At 36.3% G+C, this 23,802-nt stretch overlaps 4 protein-coding genes, 1 long non-coding RNA gene and 1 other non-coding gene across 7 annotated transcripts; 4 read left to right on the top strand and 2 right to left on the bottom strand.

Moving 5' to 3' along the window:
• The first annotated feature begins 9,158 nt into the window (after nucleotides 1-9,158).
• On the top strand, nucleotides 9,159-11,321 carry LOC145069638 (uncharacterized). Of its 2 annotated transcripts, XR_013689587.1 has the most exons (7): nucleotides 9,159-9,437; nucleotides 9,909-10,041; nucleotides 10,217-10,263; nucleotides 10,347-10,498; nucleotides 10,570-10,822; nucleotides 10,900-10,988; nucleotides 11,165-11,320. It is a non-coding gene; the product is annotated as an uncharacterized LOC145069638 (long non-coding RNA). The 2 variants fall into 2 exon arrangements; XR_013689586.1 differs by having other exon boundaries at nucleotides 9,909-10,263; nucleotides 11,165-11,321.
• An 838-nt stretch (nucleotides 11,322-12,159) lies between these two features.
• On the bottom strand, nucleotides 12,160-13,150 carry LOC145068306 (hevamine-A-like). Its single transcript, XM_079015254.1, has one exon. It carries the CDS (start codon nucleotides 13,118-13,120, stop codon nucleotides 12,239-12,241), a length of 882 nt encoding a protein of 293 aa, XP_078871380.1. The 5' UTR covers nucleotides 13,121-13,150; the 3' UTR covers nucleotides 12,160-12,238.
• A 1,695-nt stretch (nucleotides 13,151-14,845) lies between these two features.
• Nucleotides 14,846-16,025, top strand: LOC145068489 (hevamine-A-like). The gene has a single exon (XM_079015461.1). The coding sequence runs from the start codon at nucleotides 15,117-15,119 to the stop codon at nucleotides 16,011-16,013; it is 897 nt and encodes a 298-aa protein (XP_078871587.1). The 5' UTR covers nucleotides 14,846-15,116; the 3' UTR covers nucleotides 16,014-16,025.
• Nucleotides 16,026-17,207: 1,182 nt separating this feature from the next.
• Nucleotides 17,208-18,222, top strand: LOC145068263 (hevamine-A-like). The gene has a single exon (XM_079015219.1). It carries the CDS (start codon nucleotides 17,322-17,324, stop codon nucleotides 18,201-18,203), a length of 882 nt encoding a protein of 293 aa, XP_078871345.1. The 5' UTR covers nucleotides 17,208-17,321; the 3' UTR covers nucleotides 18,204-18,222.
• Nucleotides 18,223-18,888: 666 nt separating this feature from the next.
• On the top strand, nucleotides 18,889-18,970 carry TRNAS-AGA (transfer RNA serine (anticodon AGA)). Its single transcript has one exon. It is a non-coding gene; the product is annotated as a tRNA-Ser (tRNA).
• Nucleotides 18,971-19,561: 591 nt separating this feature from the next.
• LOC145068585 (non-specific lipid transfer protein GPI-anchored 15-like) lies at nucleotides 19,562-20,568 on the bottom strand. Its single transcript, XM_079015570.1, has 3 exons — nucleotides 20,151-20,568; nucleotides 19,924-20,067; nucleotides 19,562-19,843 (listed from the first exon to the last, which is right to left on the bottom strand). The coding sequence occupies exons 1-3, from the start codon at nucleotides 20,473-20,475 to the stop codon at nucleotides 19,719-19,721; spliced, it is 594 nt and encodes a 197-aa protein (XP_078871696.1). The 5' UTR covers nucleotides 20,476-20,568; the 3' UTR covers nucleotides 19,562-19,718.
• Between the last annotated feature and the right edge of the window lie 3,234 nt (nucleotides 20,569-23,802).

Raw genomic sequence — 23,802 nt, 5'->3', positions numbered from 1 at the left:
TAAATTCACTATTTACGTCGCGTTGTGTCGTGCCGGTTCTGTCGTGAAACTTCGACAGGTTATAACTTCTTCGTTATAACTCGGATTTCGGCGTTCTTTATATGCACGGAAACCTTGTAACATATACTAAAACTTAGTTAAGGTTATTCATTCTAAATAGCATTCTATCAAAGAGTCGTTTTTTTTACGCTTATCGTCTCTTAATTGATTAGCCCTTATCTACGGGCGTTACAATTATCTCCCCCTTAGGATGATTACGTCCCGGAATCATCAACGAAATAGGGCTTGTATAATGATTCCATATGTCATCCTTCCATCCTAAGTAATCATCGTGATGCTCAATCTTGCACCTGCTCTTCGTACTATGTTGGACTTTCAATCGTTACCTTCGAGTTACAAAATAGGTCCTTATTAACGACTCCTTCTTCTCAGGATAAATACATTCCTTTATCTATTGTAATAGACCGATGGGTCGTGTCCCGATGACCTCTCATCGTAGTCGGACTCAATTTGATATGACCGCTAGGGTCAGAATATCAATCATCTTTTTAGTCATTACCGAAACAATGGTAACGACATACTTGAATAAAAACGAACTCAATTACAAGCTTCTTGGTAACCTTGTGACTTTCCCTGATCCAAGCGTGAGTCTTGTGCTTCCAGTAGTATAGATCTCTACTACTATTCACACCTACTCATACTCGTCCCAAGTATTGTCTCACAGTCCCCAAGTCCTAAAATCACAAAACAATTTAACACATACAAATGTGTCCAATTAATCATAAAAATTTTCCTAGACTCTAGTAGGACTTCTTCATTGCTAAATCTTCACTCATCAACTCTACTTCAACTCGATTAGTGATGGATATACCAGACGATGAGACAACTTCAAGAATTTCACCAATCGTTCCATCATCCTGCCAATCGAAGGTGTACTTTAGACGTACCGTACTCCTTTAAACGTACTGTTATTTTATAATAGTTTCTAAAGGCAACACACCACTCTTACGATATCTTCTGATAAGTGTCATCCACTATCATAAGCCTTTTTCATTTCCCCTGTTTACTCAATTTTGCTACGAGCCTTCACCATGGCGTTACATTCACGGAAGCATGTGTCCAGCGCATCAAGACGAGAATATAGATACAAAAGATTTAGAAGTGTAATACTCCTTATTACTCCGAAAATTTACATGTCAGTTCTAATATCGTAATTAAACGTTTAGAAACCTGAGCACGTAAAATTTCCAGATCCGGTCGACAACAGACCATAGATCCGAACAAATAATATCACATATGGCAATCATATAACATTTAGCACATAAAAGCATTCTAGGCATCTTTCCTAAAATATACTAGTGCTCGTGTCTAAAATAGGGTAGACACTCATCTCACGATCATCACTTAGCATTCTAAGTTGAAGTCTAGAAATTTCCTACAAAATTCCTAGTTCGCTTAAACTAATGTTCTGATACCAACTGTGACATCCCAAATTTCACGGCCAGAAAAGACCGATTTGTTTATGGTTTGTTTTAAAATCAGAGTTATCTTTTAAAGAAAACAGTTGCGGAATTTGTCACAAAAACAAAATATGATAACCATTTATCAAAAGTATTTCTCAAAAAGAATGTATTTTTATTAAATAATAAAACCTCGGGATGTCATGTTCCGATACAGACCAAAAGCATAAACAATATAAAATAGACCTTACAATAGTTATTTACAACTACTGATCTATAATCCAAAATCTCTCGTCAAGTCCACCAACTTATACCCTTGTGCCATTACATGTAATGAAAAGAAAACTGAGTGGGTCAGGCTTGGGAGCCTGGTGAGCATATAGGGTTTTCAACCCACAATAATATAATTATTATATTTAATCAGCAAACAATCAACCCAATTACCCATCCCCATTATCTTCTTAAGGTTTTACCTTAAGAACCAACTATCCTTCATTCATTTATTCCTAAGGATTTACCTAAGGAATTGGCACGAAGTCCATTGCTGCCAAAGTTTATTTATCAGGTACTAAATCCATAGCTATCAGGTGCTAACTCCATAGTCACCAAGGTTCACTTAACAAGCGTTAACTCCATAGTCGTCATGGTTTACTTGACAAGCGCTAACTCCATAGTTGCCAAGGTTTACTCAACGTGCGCTAATTCCATAATCGCCAAGGTTTATACAATAGGCGCTAACGCCATAGTCACCAAGGTTTACTCAACGTGCGCTAACTCCATAGTCGCCAAGGTTTATACAATAGGCACTAGCTCCATAGTCACCAAGGTTTATACAATAGGCGCTAACTCCATAGTCACCAAGGTTTATACAATTCGCTAACTCCATAGTCACCAAGGTTTATACAATAGGCGCTAACTCCATAGTCACCAACTATTCCATCTACCCAACATTTTTGTAGATATAAATACAAACATAATTTAAATCATTTAACACCTGTATAAAAACATCAAATCCAAGTCCATCTCAAATAGACAATTAATATATAACACATAGCACGTATTTCATAGCTAATACTTTATATTTATGTGTTAGAAAAAGTAACTATGCACTCATGCATATAAACAACAATATATATATATATATATATATATATATATATATATATATATATATATATATATATATATATATATATACATAACACGTATTTTATAAAATACTTCATATCTATGTGTAAGATGAAAGTGACTATACACTCACTTGATTAGAAGTTGATCGGACAGCACTACGACTTGTAGAAGTAGTATTCTTGGGTAGATCTGGAAGATCTTCACAAAAACCGGGCTCCTCGCGGGCAGGGCTTCGGCTCGGGAATCTCACTTCTCCGGATCCTCGGGACTTCGGAACTTGCTTCGGGGCTCGGGAATGATATCGGGGCTTCGGGATAGAATTGGCACGCAAAACGATGCAAAACTTAGAGAGAAAGGAAGAAAATTAGCAAGGGAAATGGCTGATCTCGGGTTTTATTTATAGGCTACTGGGTCTGGGATTACGCTGGGCGTAATTTTGGAGTACGCTGGGCGTAATTTTGGAGTATGCTGGGGGTAATCAGTACGCTGGGCGTACATAGAGTACGCTAGGCGTAATCTTCGGATAAGCTTTGGTATGCGTGCCACGATCTTCAAAAATTCATAACTTTCGCATACGAGCTCCGTTTTCGACGTTCTTTATATCCACGCGTAGGTGAGATTATGCTCTACAACTTTCATTTAGACTCCGTTGGCTAATTTTGACTTTATTTTTATTATATTATTTTTAGTAGGCCGGGACAGGAAAACTCCATTATAAATTCATAACTTCTTCATCTGACGTCCGTTTTTGTCTGTCTTTTTACCGTTGCACTACTAATGACGAGATCTTCGATTCTTGTTTAGATTGTTTCGGCTAAAAACCGCTCGATCTCAAATCGAGTATTCGGGCTGCGTACCGCTAAGTCTAAACTTAGAAAAATCATAACTTCCTCATGCGAAGTCAGATTTGGACGTTCTTTTTATGCACGCTCATGGTTTAACGAAATCTACAACTTTCGTTTAGATCGCTAAGGCCACATATCGCTCTAACGTAAATTCACTATTTACGTCGCGTTGTGTCGTGCCGGTTCTGTCGCGAAACTTCGACGGGTCATAACTTCTTTGTTATAACTCGGATTCCGGCGTTCTTTATATGCATGGAAACCTTGTGACATATACTAAAACTTAGTTAAGGTTATTCATTCTAAATAACATTCTATCAAAAAGTTGTTTTTTTTACGCTTATCGTCTCTTAATTGATTAGCCCTGATCTACGGGCGTTACAGAGTTCGTGTTGGTGGTCGGAGCAGCGTGATCTTATCTCTTCAATCAGCTATGGCAGGTGAGTTATCCTCACTATATCGACAGGGTCTAAGGCACAAAGGCCGGCCCTTTATCGGATGGGATTCCGGGTAGTTGTTTGTTATGTTATTTCTTTGCTATGTCTGTATCCTGGTAGTTAGGATGGTATATGTTAGAGACCTGGTTAAGTTCGGTGTCCTGGTATATAGGATGATGCTATGTTAATGACCGGTTAGGTCGGTATCCTGGTTAGGATGTTGCTATGTTATGTGATCTGCTAGATCATTGATTAGTAGTGAATTGCTATATGATTATATGTTTATGTGCACATGGTTGTTGGACTGGGGTTGGGTTGAGGCTGGTCCTGCTTTGTGTTGTAGGCCAACATACCCAGGGCGGACCGGTTAGACCGAAGGCCCGGCGAGCGGTCCGGATAGGCTGAAGGCCCCAAGAGGGCGGACCAGACGTGCCGAGGCTCGGAGAGTGGACCAGACAGACTGAAAGCCCGGTGCGGGCGGACCAGTCATACTGTAGACTTAGAGAGTGGACCAGGTGGACTAAAGGCCCGGTGCGGGCGGACCAGTCATACTGTAGACTCGGAGAGAGAGTGGACCGGGTGGACTGAAGGCTTGGTGCAGGCGGACCAGTCACACCGTAGACTCGATATGCATGATTGTTCTGGTTATGATATGATATGATATATGTATGGTATTGTGGTTGGTATTTTGGGGGTAACTCACTTAGCTTTCGGGGTTACAGTTTCAGTGTATTGTTTCAGGTACTTCAGGAGATCGTGGCAAGACGAAGGCGTGATCGTACCGCTCCTCACGTTTATGATTTATGTGATATGGTTCTGGGAAATACTCTGATGTTTAAACTATTTTGAAAACGAATGTATGAACTTAATGGTTTTTGAATGAATTAAAATAGTTTAATTTGGCTCGAATTTTATGGTCGTTACAATATTCTTTAGCCATGGCTTTCCGCCATTGAGGAGACTGATTTGCAATTGAAAACGACGAAGGCTCAATTTCATCAGGTGCGGAAGTGTGATACGCTGTCGAATCATAAAGAACCTGTGGTTTTGGATTAGTTCGCAAATTCGCTAGACGAGCCTGATTTGACGTGGCTGTTGTGGTCGATTCATTAGTGACCGGTTCAACGGTGACTGGTTCGGCAGTGGCCGCTTCAGCGGTGAATGGTTCGGTATTGGGAGCAACAGGTTCGGTGATGGTTCTGTGACAAAATCGGATGGTGGTTTTCCGTCGTTGGCGGACGTAGGTACGAAGTGGTACGGTTGTTGATGGTGTATCGATGGGTGCTTGATCAGTTGGGTAGCTAGATACGTATGGATCTCGTGGTGATGGTTTACGAGGTTGATGACCACATGCATTGGACTGAAAGGGAAAGTGTTGTTCGTTGAAACGAACATGTCCGGCAATGTAAATCCGTCTGGTGGTGGTAACTAGACACCGATAGCCATGATGTGAGGGACTATCCGAGGAAACACATGATATGGACTGAAAATCCATCGTGTGCTTGTTGTAAGGTCGAATGTGAGGAAAGCATTGTGCGCCAAAGGCCCGTAAAAATGAGTAGTCAGGTTTTCGTGTAAAGCGATATTCAAAAGGTGATTTGTTGGTAAGGTTCCGTGAGGGCATACGGTTAATGAGATAAACAGCGGTGTCATAAGCAAAGTGCCAATACTTTCACGGAACACAAGATTAGGAAAGTAGAATGAGGCCGGTTTCAACAGCATGTCGATGACGACGTTCAACAAGACCATTCTTTTCACTTGTATTTGGGTATGAGAGTTGATGAAGAATCCCAAAAGAAGTGATAAATTGTGATAGATTTCGAAATTCCCCACCTCATTCGGTTTGGACAGATTTAATTTTGGTATTAAATTGACGTTCGATCATGATAATAAACTGTTTAAAGACACCTAACACATCCGACTTGTGTTTTAACGGAAAGAGCCACATATATCTAGAGTAATCATCAACACATAATAAAAAATAATGATGATCATCAACAGAATGGATAGGAGCGGAGCCGCATACATCACATACAAGTAAATCTAAAAAGTGGTTATTCTTAAAATTTGAGGAAGATAAGTGTAGTTTGGACGACTTGCCAATATGACATGAATTACAAAAAGAAACAGAATTTTTATTGCAAACTAGAAGACTAAATCTAGATAGCATAGTATTTAAAAGTTGGGAGTGCGGATGTCCAAGTCTTTGGTGCCAAATGTTCGGAGAAGCACGAACAATTGTAAAAGCGACTTTCGAAAGACGGCAAAATTACAGGAATCACATGGAATAGATTCCGTTGTCACCTGGATCCGTGAGGAGGGTTGTACGTGTAAGCTTGTCCTTGACAGCAAAAAAGGAAGAGTGAAATTCAAAGAAAACATGATTATCTTGACAAAAACGTTGAACTGAAATAAGAATTTTTTTAGTTCTGGAAAATGAAGAATATTTGTGAGAGAAAAGGTTTTAGAGGGTGAATGAAAACAAGTGGAACCAACATGAAGGATAGGTATGCCCTTACCATTGCCAACGTGGAGAAAATCATCACCATAGTAAGGTTCATGGTGTTCAAAGATTGATGTGTCTTGTGTGACATGGTTGTTTGACCCAGTGTCAGGAACCATGTATGCATTTGTTGGGATATGAAGTCTGCGAAATTGGCAGATGGTCGCTGAGGTGGTCTCTTATGGTAGCAAGTTCACGGTTAGGGCATTGAGAGGGTATAGGACCAATGCCACATCTATTGCAGGTTCTGTAAACAGTATTCTGATTTGTTGCCTAGTTGAACTGTTGGTTTTTTGTTTCCCCCGGTTTGCTGATTGTTGAGCCTCATCCACGACCGCGACCACGTCCGTGGAAATTTTGGGAGCGAGATGAGTAAAATGCTTGAGTGGGTTGGTTGGCCAGTTGTAGTTGTAAGCCAAAGTTGAGACACCAGGTGTTATATGGCTTAGATTGTATCAGATTGAGGGGCAGATGTAGTGGAGGAAAGTCGATTGGTTGTAGCAGTAAAGGCTTGAACAGGAGAGATGCCAGGAGTAGATTTCCTAATCATATAGTCATGATCGGATAAGAGACTCTGAAGCTCGACGGAGGCGATAAGATGTTCTCAAGCGACAAGGTTAGACTTCAGACCATTGTATTCATCACGAAGGCCAGAAAAAACAAACATAACAAGATCCTTCTCTTTGATTGATTCTCCAATGTTTGCGAGAGCTTCAGCATATTCATATTCTTTTGCTCTGGAAAGATATGTAGAGATAGACTCTTCAGGTTGCATCTCTATTTTGAGTAATTGTGCCTTGAGGGTGTATTCCCTGGAGATAGATTGAGGAGCATACGCACAAGCAAGGGAAAGCCATATGTCTATACAAGTGTCACCTTGAACATGTGGGAAGGAGGCTTCAGTGATTGTTAAGATAATCAGCATTCGAACATGTGCATCGTTCAAGATCCAGGTAGCATAGTCTGGATTCGGTTGAGTTTTGGGTTGTGCATCAGTGGACACGCTAGGTAGGGTGTGGGATGGACACATGAGAGAGCCATCAACATATTGGAAAAGGTTGTTTATGATAAGAAACGGATGGATCATTGTTTTTCAGATACCGTAATTTTTGGAGAAAGGGTGAAGGAAAATTTGTGTGAGTTGTGGGAGTGTTTTTCTGCTGTTGTAAAGGATTGAATTGCCATGGTAAGTTGATGAGCCAGACACGAATAGAAGGGAAGAAGATGGTCTGTGGCATGGCAGAGGGTAGGGCCGGTTGGTTCTGATACCAAATTGACTTGAGAAATTCAATTACCTCCTACTTTTTATTTAATGTATTCCTAATATAGCTTTAATGAATTAGTTTAAAAAATATGGAGTGATGACACTTGTCATAATTTGATTGGGTAGGAACATTTGTAGGCATAAAAAGTAGGAAACAATTTAATTTCTCAATTGACTTTGGTGAAAAACATGTATTGTATTGATTGTGGCTAAAAGATACAAGGGAAATATAAATAGAGTACACAATTACAATTAACCTCCTTTAACTATCAAGAAATCTAATATAGTCTAAATACTTTAACTAATAAAAATAAACATATCAAACATCACCATCTCTTGCACCGGAATCACCTTCTTTAGTTATTTTTATCTATCTCCTTATGAGTATGAAGAAGAAAGATGTATATGAAGGACACGAAGAAGAAGAAAAGTTGCAGAGAAATAAAATATACATGTGGTGAGGAGAGAGTGATAGTGATTTTTTTTTAATAAACTCTAAACATGGTTTTCATTATATATGATCATATATACATAAATGGCCCCCCAACTTTAGTCATTGCTCTTATTTATCACAGATTTGTTATCTTTTACTAACATAAACTCATTTTTTTGTATTTTATATAATTAAAATTAATAATAACTCGATTAAGACATCATCCGGTTTTTCCGGGTTTTTAGACCGGTCCGGTCGGACCAGTTGCACCATTAAACTAGTTGGATGGCTGGTTTGGTTTTCATAACCTTGGCACGGATTATAAGGTTCTTTCCCGGTTTAAATATTTTGTATTCTATTTTTGTTATTTATTTAGATACAATTTTAGAGGATTTATGGGGATATGATTTTATCCTGATTAAAGTTGTCAATTAGCTTGTAAACTCTATAAACTTTGTTGTATTCTCCATGGTTATCAATATCAATTAAGCTGTGAGTAGATGCTATTAAGTGATTTGATTCGGAGAGATGCTTATTTTATCATATCATTCATGTTAAATAATTACAGTTTTACATATCAACATAGTGTAAAAATTATTATTTCATAATTAATGTAAATGACATAATATTTTCAACAACATAAATTTGTCAAACTTTAACTATGTAAACTCTAGATAGTCATACAATAGTTACAAAGGCACTAGTCTCTATTTATAAAAAGGTTTTGTAGACAATCTTTATTTAGAAATAAAACAAAAGTTGGGATTATATAGAGACAAAAATGAGCACTAAAATCTCAGCCAATAAAATGAGAGCAAATATAGATCAGATACAAAACAATATGCACTACAAGAATAAGGAACTATAGAGACAAGATCTATAGGGATGATTAATGTCGTCGGTATAGACACCCTAAAGAGAGATATGTCGTCTCCATAGAGTTTAGAAATTTTTTGACGTTTACTACAGCGGTCTCAACATGTAAAGCGGGTAAAAAAGGCGCGTTTTAGAGAAGGGTATAGGGACGACTTGTCGTCCCCATAGCTTTCTATTTCGTTTCATTCACACACACTCAATTATCAGTATCTCTCTCTCTCTCTCTCTCTCTCTCTCTCTCTCTCTCTCTCTCTCTCTAGATCGGAGATTCTCCCCTCCCTAATTCTGACCATTATCTTCTCCCCTGACAACTTCCTCACCTCCCACTCCCTGCGAATCTTCGTCCTCTATCCGTAGATTCTCATGCTAATTGTCGAACACCACCGTCGGGATCAATAACTACGATTAGTTTCAACTGATTCTGACTATCGGCTTCCTTTTCACATCCGGTTACGAATTCTATCGAAGACAAGCCCTAATCCGGCTACCAGGTTAGTAACTCTCTGTTTGAAACTTTAATTGAGGTGTATGTTATCAATTTTGTGTTTGAAACTGGAATTGGGATATAGGTAAACGCCGATGACAACGGAAAAACTCAAATTCAATACATTTTTGTTTTCAATATTACTCTGTACGTTTTCTTTGGCCGAAGTAAGGTTATTGTATTTTCAAATGGCTTATTTCTTAAGATTATTCGACACCATAACAAAAATCCATGTAGGTTGTAGGCGAAATATTATAGTTAAATCTCATCTTTGTTTTACAAATCTCAATGACTCTGTGATCTAAACAAATTGAGCTGAATTCATGTGCATTTATTGTATGTAGAACTTATGATAAGTTACATCTTCACTAGAAGAGAAAGTTAAGCCGGATGAATTTAGCACAAGATATTTTCAATTGAGCATTCTGTTCGTGTTTGCTTATAGAAAATTTTGGATGTTTTTTTATTTTGTCTGCAGGGAGGTAAGGCTAGGGTGTTCATGTACCAAAAGGTACATCCATAAGCATGAAAACAGATGTCCAATTACCCTGCTTTCATCTTTGTAGGAATTTAACTGGGGAAATTGCTTGCAAGAGTATGCGAAAAGAGTGGTATAATTCATCATTATCTTCATATTTTTTTTATGTTTTGATCATTAGAAAGCACTATTAAATAGCCTAAATCGAGTACCTTCTCATATGAGATAAGCATGCCACTCCAAAGTGTAATAGTTTCACTAATCTTGATTTCGACTTTTTTGTGCAATTCAAAATGAGGCATCATTAGATGATTTGATAGAATTTGTGGAACAAACTGTTGCTTTTCACATAAAGGTATGGACTTAGATTCTTTTTTTCATCTGTTCCTCTCTTTTGCAAACAACTTTTTCACATGAGGATCTTCCCTTAAAATGCAGTACCCTCCATCAGGGCCAAGTGGGAGGGGGCAACTTGGTAATCGTGTGACTTCCGGGCCACTTGCAAATGAGTCTGCTGAAACATCATCATTCTCCCCATTGATTGGAACAATTTTTATGAAGCTGTTATAACAGATTACAACCCTGTTGAGGTAATTTGATCTTGCTCGCTGCTCCACCTCCAAATTTTATGCTAAAAAAACAATCTTGATATGGCTTTCAGGGTCGACATGCACTAGTTTATGATATCAGTACAACAAATGAGACATGAGAGTGGGTTAATCTTGCAGAGATAATTGATACTTAATGCAGATATCACCAGCTAGAGGATAATGGTCCAGGTGGAGGTGGAGGGTTGCCTAAAAGTCAAGCAGCAACAGTAGCAAGAAAAGATTTTCCACCATCACAAAATGGCAATGGAAAGAAAGGCCTAGACAATATTCAGTTAACTTTACACTCATACTCTAATAAAAGAGGTAAATTGCAGATAACTCATTCTATTCTATTTACAAGAAAGGAATTTTAACATTCATGTCATGTGCGTACAACACAGCTTGAGAGGGTATTTGGGTCTACTTGTGAAGCATGTGGACAACAAACATCATAAAAGAGCATGTATGTACTTAATACAGGTTCAGCAAGGTAAACTACCAAACTAAATGAATCATGTTTCTAAACATCATGTCGCCTATTTGTTGTTTGACTTGGAGTTTCAGTTTCCTAAATCATTTTTCTATACATGTGTACTTGGTTTGCATTTCATGGTCATTGGAAAGTATAATCTGATAGAAAAGTTTATTTTGCTTTGTATGTTTCAGGTGTGAATGTGGTGATGCAATTTAGTTTTCTTGAACACACCATACCCTTTGGATACTTTAAGAGACTAGTGCACTTATCAAATTGTATGAAACTTTTAAACAATTTCAAATTATGTTGTATGTTTTGGTAAACAATTGTATAAGATATTCAAATGTTTTGATATTATTTTATGATATTTTAACGTTTGTTTAGTTAAATATACTGTTTTTGCTCTTTTGTGTTTGAGAAAACTGGAAAAATAAACAAAAAATAGCAGTTGAATGTAAATTCTGTACAATATCTATGGAGACGACATTTTGTTGCTATAGATCTAGCTATGGGGACGACATGTCGTCCCTGTAGATCCTGCAATGAAGACGACAACCAAGGACCAACAACAACGATATCTCGTCTCTAAAAGGTACCTATGGCAACGATATCTATTGCGACGCCAAGAACGATCTGTTGCGACGGGGCTATAGCGGCAAAGGCTATAGGGACGACTTTCTAACCTATAGAGACGACATTTTTCGTCCCTATAGGTCCCGTTTCTTGTAGTGATGATAGGGAGCGTTTTCTTTTGTTGACAAGGTGATCGTGTCTCCCTTTTGTATCATTGTGGCAAAGAATGAGCCAAGAATTAAGGCAAATCATGTCATCAATGGCTGAATTGCTTGCACCTAATATCCGTCTCAATTAATCACCAAAAGTGCTTGACTAGCACACACACATATATGTGCCGATTGCGCATGTGATTTACTTATGAAGAGTAAGTTAGAGATAGGTAGGAAAACTATTGTTTGGGTCGTATCCATGATAATTTCCTAGTTATCACTCGCCCCCCCCCCCCCCCCCCCCCCCCCCCCCCCGCTAAAAATAAACACTCTCTCTCTCTCTCTCTCTAAACTGGGACTTCACCTGGTTATAGGACCTCAAGTTTCCTATCTTGACGTTCACTGTGAACTTCTTATAATTAAGTTCATATATATACAAGTGAAGAAAGTGAACCGAAGTAGACAAATATATAAGAAAATTTTATATTTGAATAGGGTAATATACAAGTGAAGTTGTACAACCATGGATTTTACAGAGTACTACACATGGGTTTTGATGGAAGAACTATATCCGGTTTGATCATCATGGTACTTATCCCACAACATAACTCCTCCATATTTTGCAGAAACTTTGATTGCTGGAAGCACTTTGGAAGTTAGGTCACCAACAGAGATATACCCGCTTCCTGCAGCCGTAGGTGATGCAGGCAGCCCCAAGAAAATCTTGGTTGCTGGGATCTCAGAAGTCCACTGTTTCCAAGAATCTTCAAAACTGGTCATACCTCCCGAGTACTGACAAGGAGGGTTGTTATAGAACTGAACCCAAACAAAGTCAAAAAGACCTGTTTTAAGTGCAGCTCCAATATATGCATCTGGGAAAGGACACTGAGGAGCTGCTGTCAAATATACCTTTTTGCCTTGACTGCTGTATCCAGAAAGATACCTGGCAAGGTCATCCCAGTGTTGGGTGGTTCCTCCTTCGATATCAAAGTCGATTCCATCTAAAACAGCTTCACCAAGAGGACGTGTGGATGATTTCCCACCTAAGAAGTTATTCCAGAGGTAAGTGGCGACTTGTTTGGCATCTGCAGCAGAGGTGAGGTAGTAGCTCCCAGCTGCTCCTCCAATAGTCAGCATCACTTTGATTCCTTTCGCTTGACATGATTTGATTTCAGAGCTTAAATTGGTGCAGCCATTGCTGTATGGATCGCAGTGACCTGCAAGATTAATCATGGGGGTTTGACCGTTTCCGAAAGTTGGAAGAAACGCAAGGTTGACGAAATCATAGTTCCCTGTTGAGCACGTTTCAGCCAACGTGCCCTCACCCCCGTTTTGACCCCAGTAGATAGCGATGCCACCAGCATTGATACCCGCTGCTAGTAACAACATCATTGAAGAGAGTAATCCTAACTTGTATGACATTTTAAGCCTTGGGTATGAATGATTGTAAGTTTAGGTAATTGTAGAAGAAGGTAATTAATGATGTTCTTGAGTGTTTGAGAAGTCTGGTTTATATAGTGAAGGGATTGCCCTATTGGTATGCATAATACTAATTTTTGAATATTTTTAGGAAAGCAAGCACCTTGGAGGGCACTGCGTGGAATCCTCTTTCAGCAGACACTTAATTGGTTGAACTCGTTGGAAAGCTTCTGTCTAGTAGCCAGGTGTGTCATGTATTTTGTCTGTATCTTGTTATATGCATTATAAATTTAAAAAAGCCATTTTATGATTTCTTAATCCTATGTATCAAACAAATTTGTCTTTGTGCTATTGTCCCTGAGGTGTGGTATTACGAATATATTCAAGTATATTACTTTGATCACCTTCTCTTGAGAATGCTATATTGTACTTTATGGCATTTACATAGCTTGTAGATTGTAGGAGACAATAATCAACAAAATTATATCCATCCCGTATGTGATACCTGGTTATTTGAAATTTGTTGGCCCTCCCTCCCTCAAATCTTATCCCTAGAGTATTGTTCAATATTTACAGTTTCCACTCACTCACCATATGCATTTTATAGTATACTAATCTATCAATGTAGCCAGTAATCTATCACACGAGTTTATCTCAACCATAGTGAACTTGCATCATATAAGATACCAATGGAACACTGTCCGTATTAAAATTAGAGTAAATTACTGAAATCGTCCCTATGGTTTTGTCAAAATTGCACGTTTGGTCCTTAACTTTTTTTTTGCACTCGGATCGTCCTAGTGGTTTGATTTTGTTGCGTTTTTCGTCCCTTACATACATAAAGTTAGGGACCAAACGTGCAATTTAGACCAAACCATAGGGACGAAAAACGCAACAAAATCAAACCATAGGGACGATCCGAGTGCAAAAAAAATGTTAGGAACCAAACGTGCAATTTTGACCAAACCATAGGGACGATTTCAGTAATTTACTCTTAAAATTATTAAAAAAAATTACTTCAGCATTAGGTTTTAGAGTTTAAAGGAATTTATCAGTTTAACCGGTAATCGCACGTGATGACAATGAGAATCAAATAAGATGGTCTTGTTCTATTTTGTGGCCCCGGCCCCATATACAGGACATTACCTAAAATTATTTGCAAAAACAAAGTTTGGTTGTGGATTTCAAGCCACTTCCTAGAATCCTATGTAACAATACATATAGCTAGTGTCAATCAACAATGATCAAAGTTTATCAGAGTCAAAGATGTTATTTTGGATAACACAATATATTGAAAGGCTAGCAGGATAAAGAAGTTTAACTATTTCTCAATAAGACAAATCAAATACAAACAACATTTCATATTATTGTTGATTATTGTCTCCAACAAGGCAACAATTTACCAGTCCATGGCATACATACAGGACAACAGAGCATTATGAAGAGAATTTAGTCACAACGAATATATTTATATTAGTTCATACGATCATAGGTCAATGCCAATAACAAAGGAAAAAACTTGATTATATCAATTTACCCACTAAATTATTATTAAAAAATCATTAAAAAATTAATAATTTAGTGGCTAAAGTGATAATATGGTGAAATTGCATTGTGATTTTCTGTATTTTGCCCGCAAAATTTGGTTTTTTTTAAAACGGTAAAAAAGTATAATGGTTCAATCATTAAGAGTCTAAAAAACCGAATTTTGTCCGAGATTAAAAAACCGTAATATATTTCATTTTAGAAGACGGATCTCAATTTAATGTGGCAGACAACAAGAAACAGATAACCCCTTAAGATAATTCAACCAATCATTCATGTGTCCACTTCAAGATAATTCAACAGAGTGCCTTACAAGGTGCTTAATCCCTTAAGTAATTCAAAGACATTAGCAGAAAAATACGCCTTTCACTATTATATAAATGGAACTTGTATTTTGTATCAGAAACCACACATTTAACTCAAACTGTAGTGTTAATTCGGTAACAAAGCAACAATGACATTCTATTCAGCGTGTTCTCTGGCAATTTTGGCCTCATTTCTAGCAGCACTAGTGGTGGGCTCTAATGCTGGTGGGATTTCAATTTATTGGGGCCAAAATGGAAATGAAGGAACTTTATCCGACACTTGTAGCACAGGAAACTACGAATATGTAAATATAGCGTTTCTTTGGACATTTGGCAATGGGCGCACACCAAGGATGGACTTAGCTGGCCACTGTGATCCCTATAGCAATGGATGCACCAAATTAAGCTCTGACATCAAGTCATGTCAAGCAAAAGGTGTCAAAGTTATGCTATCTATCGGAGGTGGGATAGGCAGCTACTCCATTGCCTCCAAGGAAGATGCTCAGGAAGTTGCTACCTACCTATGGGACAACTTTTTAGGTGGAGAAACAACTAGTATTCGTCCACTTGGCAACACGTCATTGGATGGAATTGATTTTGACATAGAATCAGGCGGAAGTCAACACTGGGATGATCTTGCAAGGTATCTTTCAGCATATAGCACCAAGAGTAAGAAGGTGTACTTAACTGCAGCACCACAATGTCCTTACCCTGATGCATGGTTAGGGGGTGCCCTTCAGACTGGTCTGTTTGACTATGTTTGGGTTCAGTTTTATAACAATCCTCCTTGCCAGTATTCTGCAAATATTACTAATCTTGAAGATGGTTGGAAGCAGTGGACTTCTGACATCCCGGTGTCCAAGATTTTCTTAGGGCTACCCGCTGCTTCTGAAGCAGCTGGAAGTGGTTTTATTCCTGTCAATGATCTTACTTCCAAAGTGCTTCCAGCAATTAAAAGTTCGCCTAAATATGGAGGTGTGATGTTATGGTCTAAGTATTATGATGATCAAACTGGATATAGTGCATCCATTAAGAAATATGTATGATATTGTAAAGAACCGATGTTTATGTAATTATTGGTATATCCAACTCTTTTGTTAAGATATTCATATGCAATTTACTACGCTAGTCAAAATTTTCATGGTTATGTTCTACATCTCTGCAGATAGCAACCATATATTGTACAAAATCCACACATATGATGATTGTGTTAAATAACATGGAACATTGTTTTAGCACGATATCTTTGAAAAGGATATTGTGTATTGACCTTGAAAATTTAAATCTCGAACTAATGTGAAGAATCACGGCTGAAATGATTAGTGATAGGTAATATTGTGTATTGATTGTATAGTGTGTGTATTAATATATTATAGGTTAAAAGAGATCTCTATACATAGAGATAAATATTACACTAAAGTATCCTCTAGTCTAAATGTCTAATACAAGAGTACTGTCAAATAATAGGCATTGAAACAGTAGACTTTCTCATGTTATGCACTGTATTTTTGACATGGTTGTAGAAAGAAGGAAACTTATTCATGTGTTTGGACCATTACCTAAAGGTGATGAAACTGCATTTTATTTTCATTTACCATGAACATTAAATTTGTTCCGGGAATTTTTTTACTCCACGAATGACATTTGGTTGGGGATTTCATACAACATAAACAAATAATAGAAATGCATACACGGCCAATCAACTTCGGAAGAGCATCATATGAGTCAACGAATTTACATTGGAGTATATGATAGTGACATGTTAGCACAAAACACAAAGTTCAATTATTTCTGAAAATTAACCAGTTTTATGCCTCGGGTATGTAGTTATGCACTATCATAATTCATTTTTTTTATATTACGAAAAAAAGGAATTTGGGAATGTCAGAGGGCCATATTTACGTCCAACAGTGAAATGTACATGTAGGACGGTATTACATTCTCAAAAGAAGTTCATCAAAGTAATATACTTGAATTAATTTCGTAAGAGCACAAGTCAATGGCAATAGCATGGAGACAAATCTATTTTAATACCTTAGAAAGAAACTCACAAAATGTTTTTTTCAGCTAATTATTATATAGCAGATAACAATAAACAGACAAAACAGATTACAAACCTGAGTACCATGCAAAGCTTTCCATCAATTTCAACAAATCAAGCGTCTGCTAGAATAGGATTCAACAGAGTGCCCTCCAAGGTGCTTCATTTCCTTAAAATATTTCAATAAATGGTAACATAATCATGCCAATAGGCCAATCCCTTCACTATATATACCAGAATTCTCAAACACTTGAACACACCATTACCTTCTACAATTACCTAAACTTACAATCATTCATACCCAAGGCTAAAAATGACATACAAGTTAGGATTACTCTCTTCAATGATGTTGTTACTAGCAGCGGGTATCAATGCTGGTGGCATTGCTATCTACTGGGGTCAAAACGGGGGTGAGGGCACGTTGGCTGAGACGTGCTCGACAGGGAACTATGATTTCGTCAACCTTGCGTTTCTTCCAACTTTCGGAAACGGTCAAACCCCCATGATTAATCTTGCAGGTCACTGCGATCCATACAGCAATGGCTGCACCAATTTAAGCTCTGAAATCAAATCATGTCAAGCGAAAGGAATCAAAGTGATGCTGACTATTGGAGGAGCAGCTGGGAGCTACTACCTCACCTCTGCTGCAGATGCCAAACAAGTCGCCACTTACCTCTGGAATAACTTCTTAGGTGGGAAATCATCCACACGTCCTCTTGGTGAAGCTGTTTTAGATGGAATCGACTTTGATATCGAAGGAGGAACCACCCAACACTGGGATGACCTTGCCAGGTATCTTTCTGGATACAGCAGTCAAGGCAAAAAGGTATATTTGACAGCAGCTCCTCAGTGTCCTTTCCCAGATGCATATATTGGAACTGCCCTTAAAACAGGTCTTTTTGACTATGTTTGGGTTCAGTTCTATAACAACCCTCCTTGTCAGTACTCGGGAGGTATGACCAGTTTTGAAGATTCTTGGAAACAGTGGACTTCTGAGATCCCAGCAACCAAGATTTTCTTGGGGCTGCCTGCATCACCTACGGCTGCAGGAAGCGGGTACATCTCTGTTGGTGACCTGACTTCCAAAGTGCTTCCAGCAATCAAAGGTTCTGCAAAATATGGAGGAGTTATGTTGTGGGATAAGTACCATGATGATCAAACTGGATACAGTTCTTCCATCAAAAGTCATGTGTAGTACTCTGTAAAATCCATGGTTGTACAACTTCACTTGTATCTTTAGTAATTATTATAAACTATTAAGTAATCAAGATATTCATAAATTTTGTCTATACTGCAGATCGTTTTATCTGTTTACACTTGCAGGATATGTCCAGATCTTACAGGTAATCAGTTACTAAAAAAAAAAAAAATACTGCACGTAAGAGTATCCTGTTTTTGGTAGAAGTAACATTTTATAGCAAACATGTATATCATTTTGGAAGTTGGTTTAAATTCATTATTGCGATTTAAGGTCACAATAACCAGATTCAGGTGTTTGATTTTACTAGTTATTGTTGCCAGATTATTTATTGTTACTAGTTTAGATGAATATAAACTCACCTTGTTGCCCCTCAATTTAACAACCGACCATCCAATTTTGATTTTTTAATCACAAACAATAAATTAGTACAAAAACCCACAAATTATTTTCACACTGCTTATAACATTCGAATGATCGAATCATATTACAAAAAATGAGAAATCCACAAACTATATCCCCAAAAAATGAGAAATCCAAAAGGGAATTTCAGATTTGTGTTAAAAACAGAACACTTCGTGAAATTATGAACTTATGAATAAAATAGAATTAAAAACTTTGAAAAAGTATAAAATAGAATATTTCATGTCATATACAATTAGTATTCCAAAATAACAAACAGGTGGTCGTGCCGGAGTGGTTATCGGGCATGACTAGAAATCATGTGGGCTTTGCCCGCGCAGGTTCGAATCCTGCCGACCACGTAATTTTAGTTTTTCGGACATTTTTGAATTATCAAGCAACTACAAGCTAACCTTTTAAATACAAACTGTGACTACTTAATCTTTAATTTTTTTTTAAACTATTGAGATGGTATAATGGAAAAGTGGTTATCATACTTTTATAAATTTTCCAATAAATTGATTAAAATTGAATAAAGAGCTAACCTTTCAAATACAATCTGTAAAAGACTTATTATACTTGATTTTTTTTAATTACTATTGAGATGGTATAATGGAAAGGTGGTTATCATACTTGTATAAATTTCCAATAAACTGATTAAAATTGAAAAAAGAGCTAACCTTTGAAATACAAACTGTAAAAGACTATTATTATACTTGATTTTTAATTTTTTTTAATTACTATTGAGATGGTATAATGGAAAGGTGGTTATCATACTTTTATAAATTTTCCAATAAACTGATTAAAATTGAAAAAATATGTTACCAACCCGCATGATTGTTTTCTCAAGGCTGGTTCTTTATGTATACATATTTTATTTGTTTGTTTGACTTTGCTTTCAAACTAGAAAAGATAGCTCCGACAATAAATCAAGTTGTTTTAAACAATCAAGCTACCACAACAATAAAACATATTGATATAATATTTATAGAGTAGGAATATCTGTGACAAATTACAATGAAAACAATTTGAAACCATAATAACAAGTGGAAAGAAATCAAACAATATGCGCAAAGATACAATGACACTCCTGTAAAAATCACAAGAATATTAATATTTCATTCCAAATAAAAGGACCAAAAGCAAAAGGTAACTTGGTGCTCCAAATTTGTTTCCATTTGAAGCATTATTATTTGTTGATGGCGTTGATTTTGATCCAGATCCATCTCCAGATGCTACAAATTCGGATAGCTTAATTAATATAAAAAATACTAAAGAATTCAAGTTCAATATCATCATTGGCATAACACATTACCTGAAGGAACACTTGGTGTCGATGTTGCAGTGGGAGCTTCGGTTTCGGGGGTTTCTCCTGATGGCTCACTTTGTGAGCTGGTGGGAGAAACTGTTGAACTTGTAGGTCCACTAGCAGGCCCACTAGCGGGCCCATTAGCAACGGCTATTAAAACAAATTTGGAGTAATTAATAACTAAAAGATTAAATTTCAATAAAGATATTTAAAAAGGCAAACATGAATCATACCATTGCATAGGTTAAGTGGAGGAGTTTGTACTTCACATGCACCGGGAAGGCTTATTGCAAGAGTTTGATTAATAGTAACACCGATATTAGGGCCATTGCCATTAAGCAACGAGCAAAGGCAACGTGGTTGTGACTGTACCACAGTTGAGAGTTGTGAGCAACATGAAGGTGAGGGGGTAGACGAGTTGCCCGTGACATAGTTTAGGCATGAAGCTAAACCCATGAGTGTGTTGGTGCAAGTGCTTGATTGAGCCCGGGCTCCACCCCAGACCATGACCATTAGGACTAGGACTAGGCTCATGACTTCTTGACCTTTTAAAGCCATTGGTTAGGTAAGATTAACTTTGCTATCAACACAATGAGGGTATGAGTGTTTGTGATCAAGTGTGATTGATATCGCCTTATGCTTTTGTGGGATTAGTGATATGTATTTATAAAGAGATCGAAGTTATGGAAATGATTGGGGTTTGATATGATTAATTGATTATTATATATAGATTTGGTAGCCAACTTTACCGATTTATTTTGGCTTTGATTTCTAATTATTTAAGTTCCATGATTTTTCCCACTGATTTTGACATAAGAAAGAATTATTTTTTTTTATATATCTGCACACACACTAATACACCCATACACACACGTATATACAACATACACTATACATACATTAACATAAAAACATATACAAATACACACATGTAAAGTCAACTTTTCAAAAGGTTTACCTATTGAGTGTGTTTGTGCGTATGTTTTTTTTTTTTCCTTTTGTAAATCAATTTTGTAAACTGTGCAAAACAATCAAAACCGAGTTTACAGTTTATATCAGTTTACAATACAAAAAGTTTAGATAGGATTTGTTTCTATAAAATAAAAACTGGTTTTCTCATATCTAGGAATGTAAATACAAACAAAAAAAAAGGAAGCCAACCCAATAGTAACTCTGTCACCATAGCACCATAGGTAGGGGTGTAATCAGGTCAAATAGTGCTAAGCTCGAACCTTGACTCGACCAAAAAACTCGAGCTCGAAACTCGATACAAACTCAGTCGAGCTTACATTTCCAAGCTCGAGTTCGAGCTTGTGAAATACTCAACACTATCAAGCTCGGCTTGGTCCAATTCGTTTAAATTATAAAAAAAATACAAAAAAAATCATTAGATTATCTTAAATTCAAGATCAACTTACATTTAAAATTGCAAATATAATACTATTACATAGCATTTGTAATTTTGTAACAATGGAAATCAATACCAACTAAAATTTCAAAAAATTCCACATGTATTGTCTAAATAAGAATAAACAGCAACCATTCAATCATCAAGAAAGTTTTTAACAATAAAATGAACAACTATTTGCCTGGGATACACTAACATAAATGCATAAACATGAATATATATATATATATATATATATATATATATATATATATATATATATATAGAGAGAGAGAGAGGAGTAGAATCAAATGAGAACACTAAAAAGGTTAAGAACGCGAGAACAAAATATATTCATTTGTGATTCCATATATTCAGTTGTGAGGAAATGATAAATTTTCACGCCTTTAATTTCAATTGAAGAGAAAAAGCATATTCATTTTGATTGTGCGTTAAAAATTATTATTTCTCCACAAATGAATAATGAAATCACAAATGAATATATTTGTTCTCGCGTTCTCAACATTTTAGACGTTCTCATTTGATCATTTTCCTATATATATATATATATATATATATATATATATATATATATATATATATATATATATATATATATATATAATTAAAAAAAAGTACATAAAAATAATGAGAAATGAACAAGTAATCCTTGTTCTTTCTTTTCAATACATGGAGACTTGGACATCAATCTCCTCCAAAAAGTAAAACTTTTATTGGTTCAAGATTTAATTATGCTCCATATGATGGGCATTATGCAAAACATATAGAACATATGTTTGCATGGAACCTTAAAAATTGATCTATTTTTAACTTTGAACAACAAAATAGAAAACTTTGGAATACTAGTGTATAATCGAAAAATACAAATAGGGTTATAAGAATCATACATTGATTGTTATATAGTAATAACAATGCAAATCGTTGCGTTGTTGAAACCTTGAGAGCAAGCATCACAAATATCAAGCATCTAATGGTTCACACCAAAAACTAGCAAAGGAAAACAATTGAGAGAGAGGAGAGAGGCTCAAATTTTCGGCTATCTCTTCATGAGAAAGAGTTGGCTAAAAATCATAGGGTTATGTCATATTTATAGTGTAGTCACGAAACCCTAGATAAGCCTAAATCTAAGATCAACTTTAACCGCGTAATTATCCATTTTCTTGATTATCCATTGGGGATTATTCTAGAATCCCTTAACCTTTAGGAAACCGTCCAAGGCTCTATGGAGGGTTCTAGATTGCCTCTTGCTCTACTATTGAACAATTACAATACAGTCCCTACACTTTTAATTAATTATTTTAATCCCAAAATTAATTCCAATTAATTTCTGATTATATATTAATTAAATATTACTATTTCTAATTAATATATTATTCTCATAATATATTAACAAATTATTTATTTCAATTTATTATCAAATAATAATTCAACCTCTTTCTCCAAAATCCAATGTTTTAAAAACCGGTTTGAACCGGCCGGTTGGACCGGGAACCGGGGGAGGGAGCGGTTCAACTATCACCGGTTTTACATTGATTTTTGAACCGGATTGAACCGGCCGGTTTTTAGAAAAAAACGGTTGAACCGGTCAAAATAAACCGGTTGAACCGGTTAATCCGAATAAAAACACATGAAAATTAATTATTTACATAATAAACTTTGGTATTTTTTTCAAATATATTTAGTTTTCTCTAAATAAAAACATATGTTAAATTTTATAAAGTTTATTGATGTGGTTGTATTCATCTAAAACTATATTTCGTTTCGGTATTATATTTTATTTTTTTTAGCATATATGGATTGATGTAAAACACTAAAACTTATGGTTATGTATTATTTTAATGTATTTTGATTCATTTACAACTTATTTTTATGTGTATTTTTAATGTTTGAACTTGTAAGCATCAAATTCATAATTTATATATGTATGTATGTGTAGGAAAATAGAAAAAAAACATGAAAAATATAGAAACCAGTTCACTCGGCGGTCGAACCGGTTAAACCGGTTGAACCGGGAACCGGTCATCATACCGGTTCAACTAAAAAACCGGTTTTTAAAACATTGCCAAAATCATCTGTCTAGTTGCTAGTTTTGATGGCAACCCAAAAGGATTGTGCTACTATCAATTTAAGTATATGTCAATTATAGTTATGGGCTTAGACATCTAATCCAACAGTCTCCCACTTGGATAATTCTAATAGATATAATTGTCAGTATACTATTCTAAAACCGATCAGCAAATTATAGCTCTCAAAGCCGTTGTCGAACTCTGACCTAGTCAGTCATGTGTCCTAAGATAAGTGATCAAATATTCCTCTATTCTACAAGATATCGTTTTAATTATTCAAATTTTACAAATTTTAAAATAATAATTAAGGATAGTAGATAAACCCTATCTAACCCTAGCAATTTTCAAAATCTAAGTGTGGAAGTTAGGGTTTCAAGAACCGTAGCAAATTTTGAAAATTCCTCCCTTGGG

This window comes from Lactuca serriola, chromosome 8 (genome assembly GCF_051521515.1).
Source record: "Lactuca serriola cultivar US96UC23 chromosome 8, Lser_US96UC23_V15, whole genome shotgun sequence".
NCBI lineage: Eukaryota > Viridiplantae > Streptophyta > Magnoliopsida > Asterales > Asteraceae > Lactuca > Lactuca serriola.
The sequence above is the reverse complement of the archived record's forward strand: the minus strand, read 5'-3'. Positions and strand labels throughout refer to the sequence as shown.

Coding starts and splice junctions, on each gene's coding strand:
- LOC145068306 (XM_079015254.1), bottom strand. CDS start 13,120: ATGTCATACAAGTTAGGATTACTCTCTTCAATGATGTTGTTACTAGCA.
- LOC145068489 (XM_079015461.1), top strand. CDS start 15,117: ATGACATTCTATTCAGCGTGTTCTCTGGCAATTTTGGCCTCATTTCTA.
- LOC145068263 (XM_079015219.1), top strand. CDS start 17,322: ATGACATACAAGTTAGGATTACTCTCTTCAATGATGTTGTTACTAGCA.
- LOC145068585 (XM_079015570.1), bottom strand. CDS start 20,475: ATGGCTTTAAAAGGTCAAGAAGTCATGAGCCTAGTCCTAGTCCTAATG. Junction 20,068..20,150: donor TCCACTTAACCTATGCAATG/GTATGATTCATG, acceptor TTGTTTTAATAG/CCGTTGCTAATGGGCCCGCT. Junction 19,844..19,923: donor GACACCAAGTGTTCCTTCAG/GTAATGTGTTAT, acceptor CCGAATTTGTAG/CATCTGGAGATGGATCTGGA.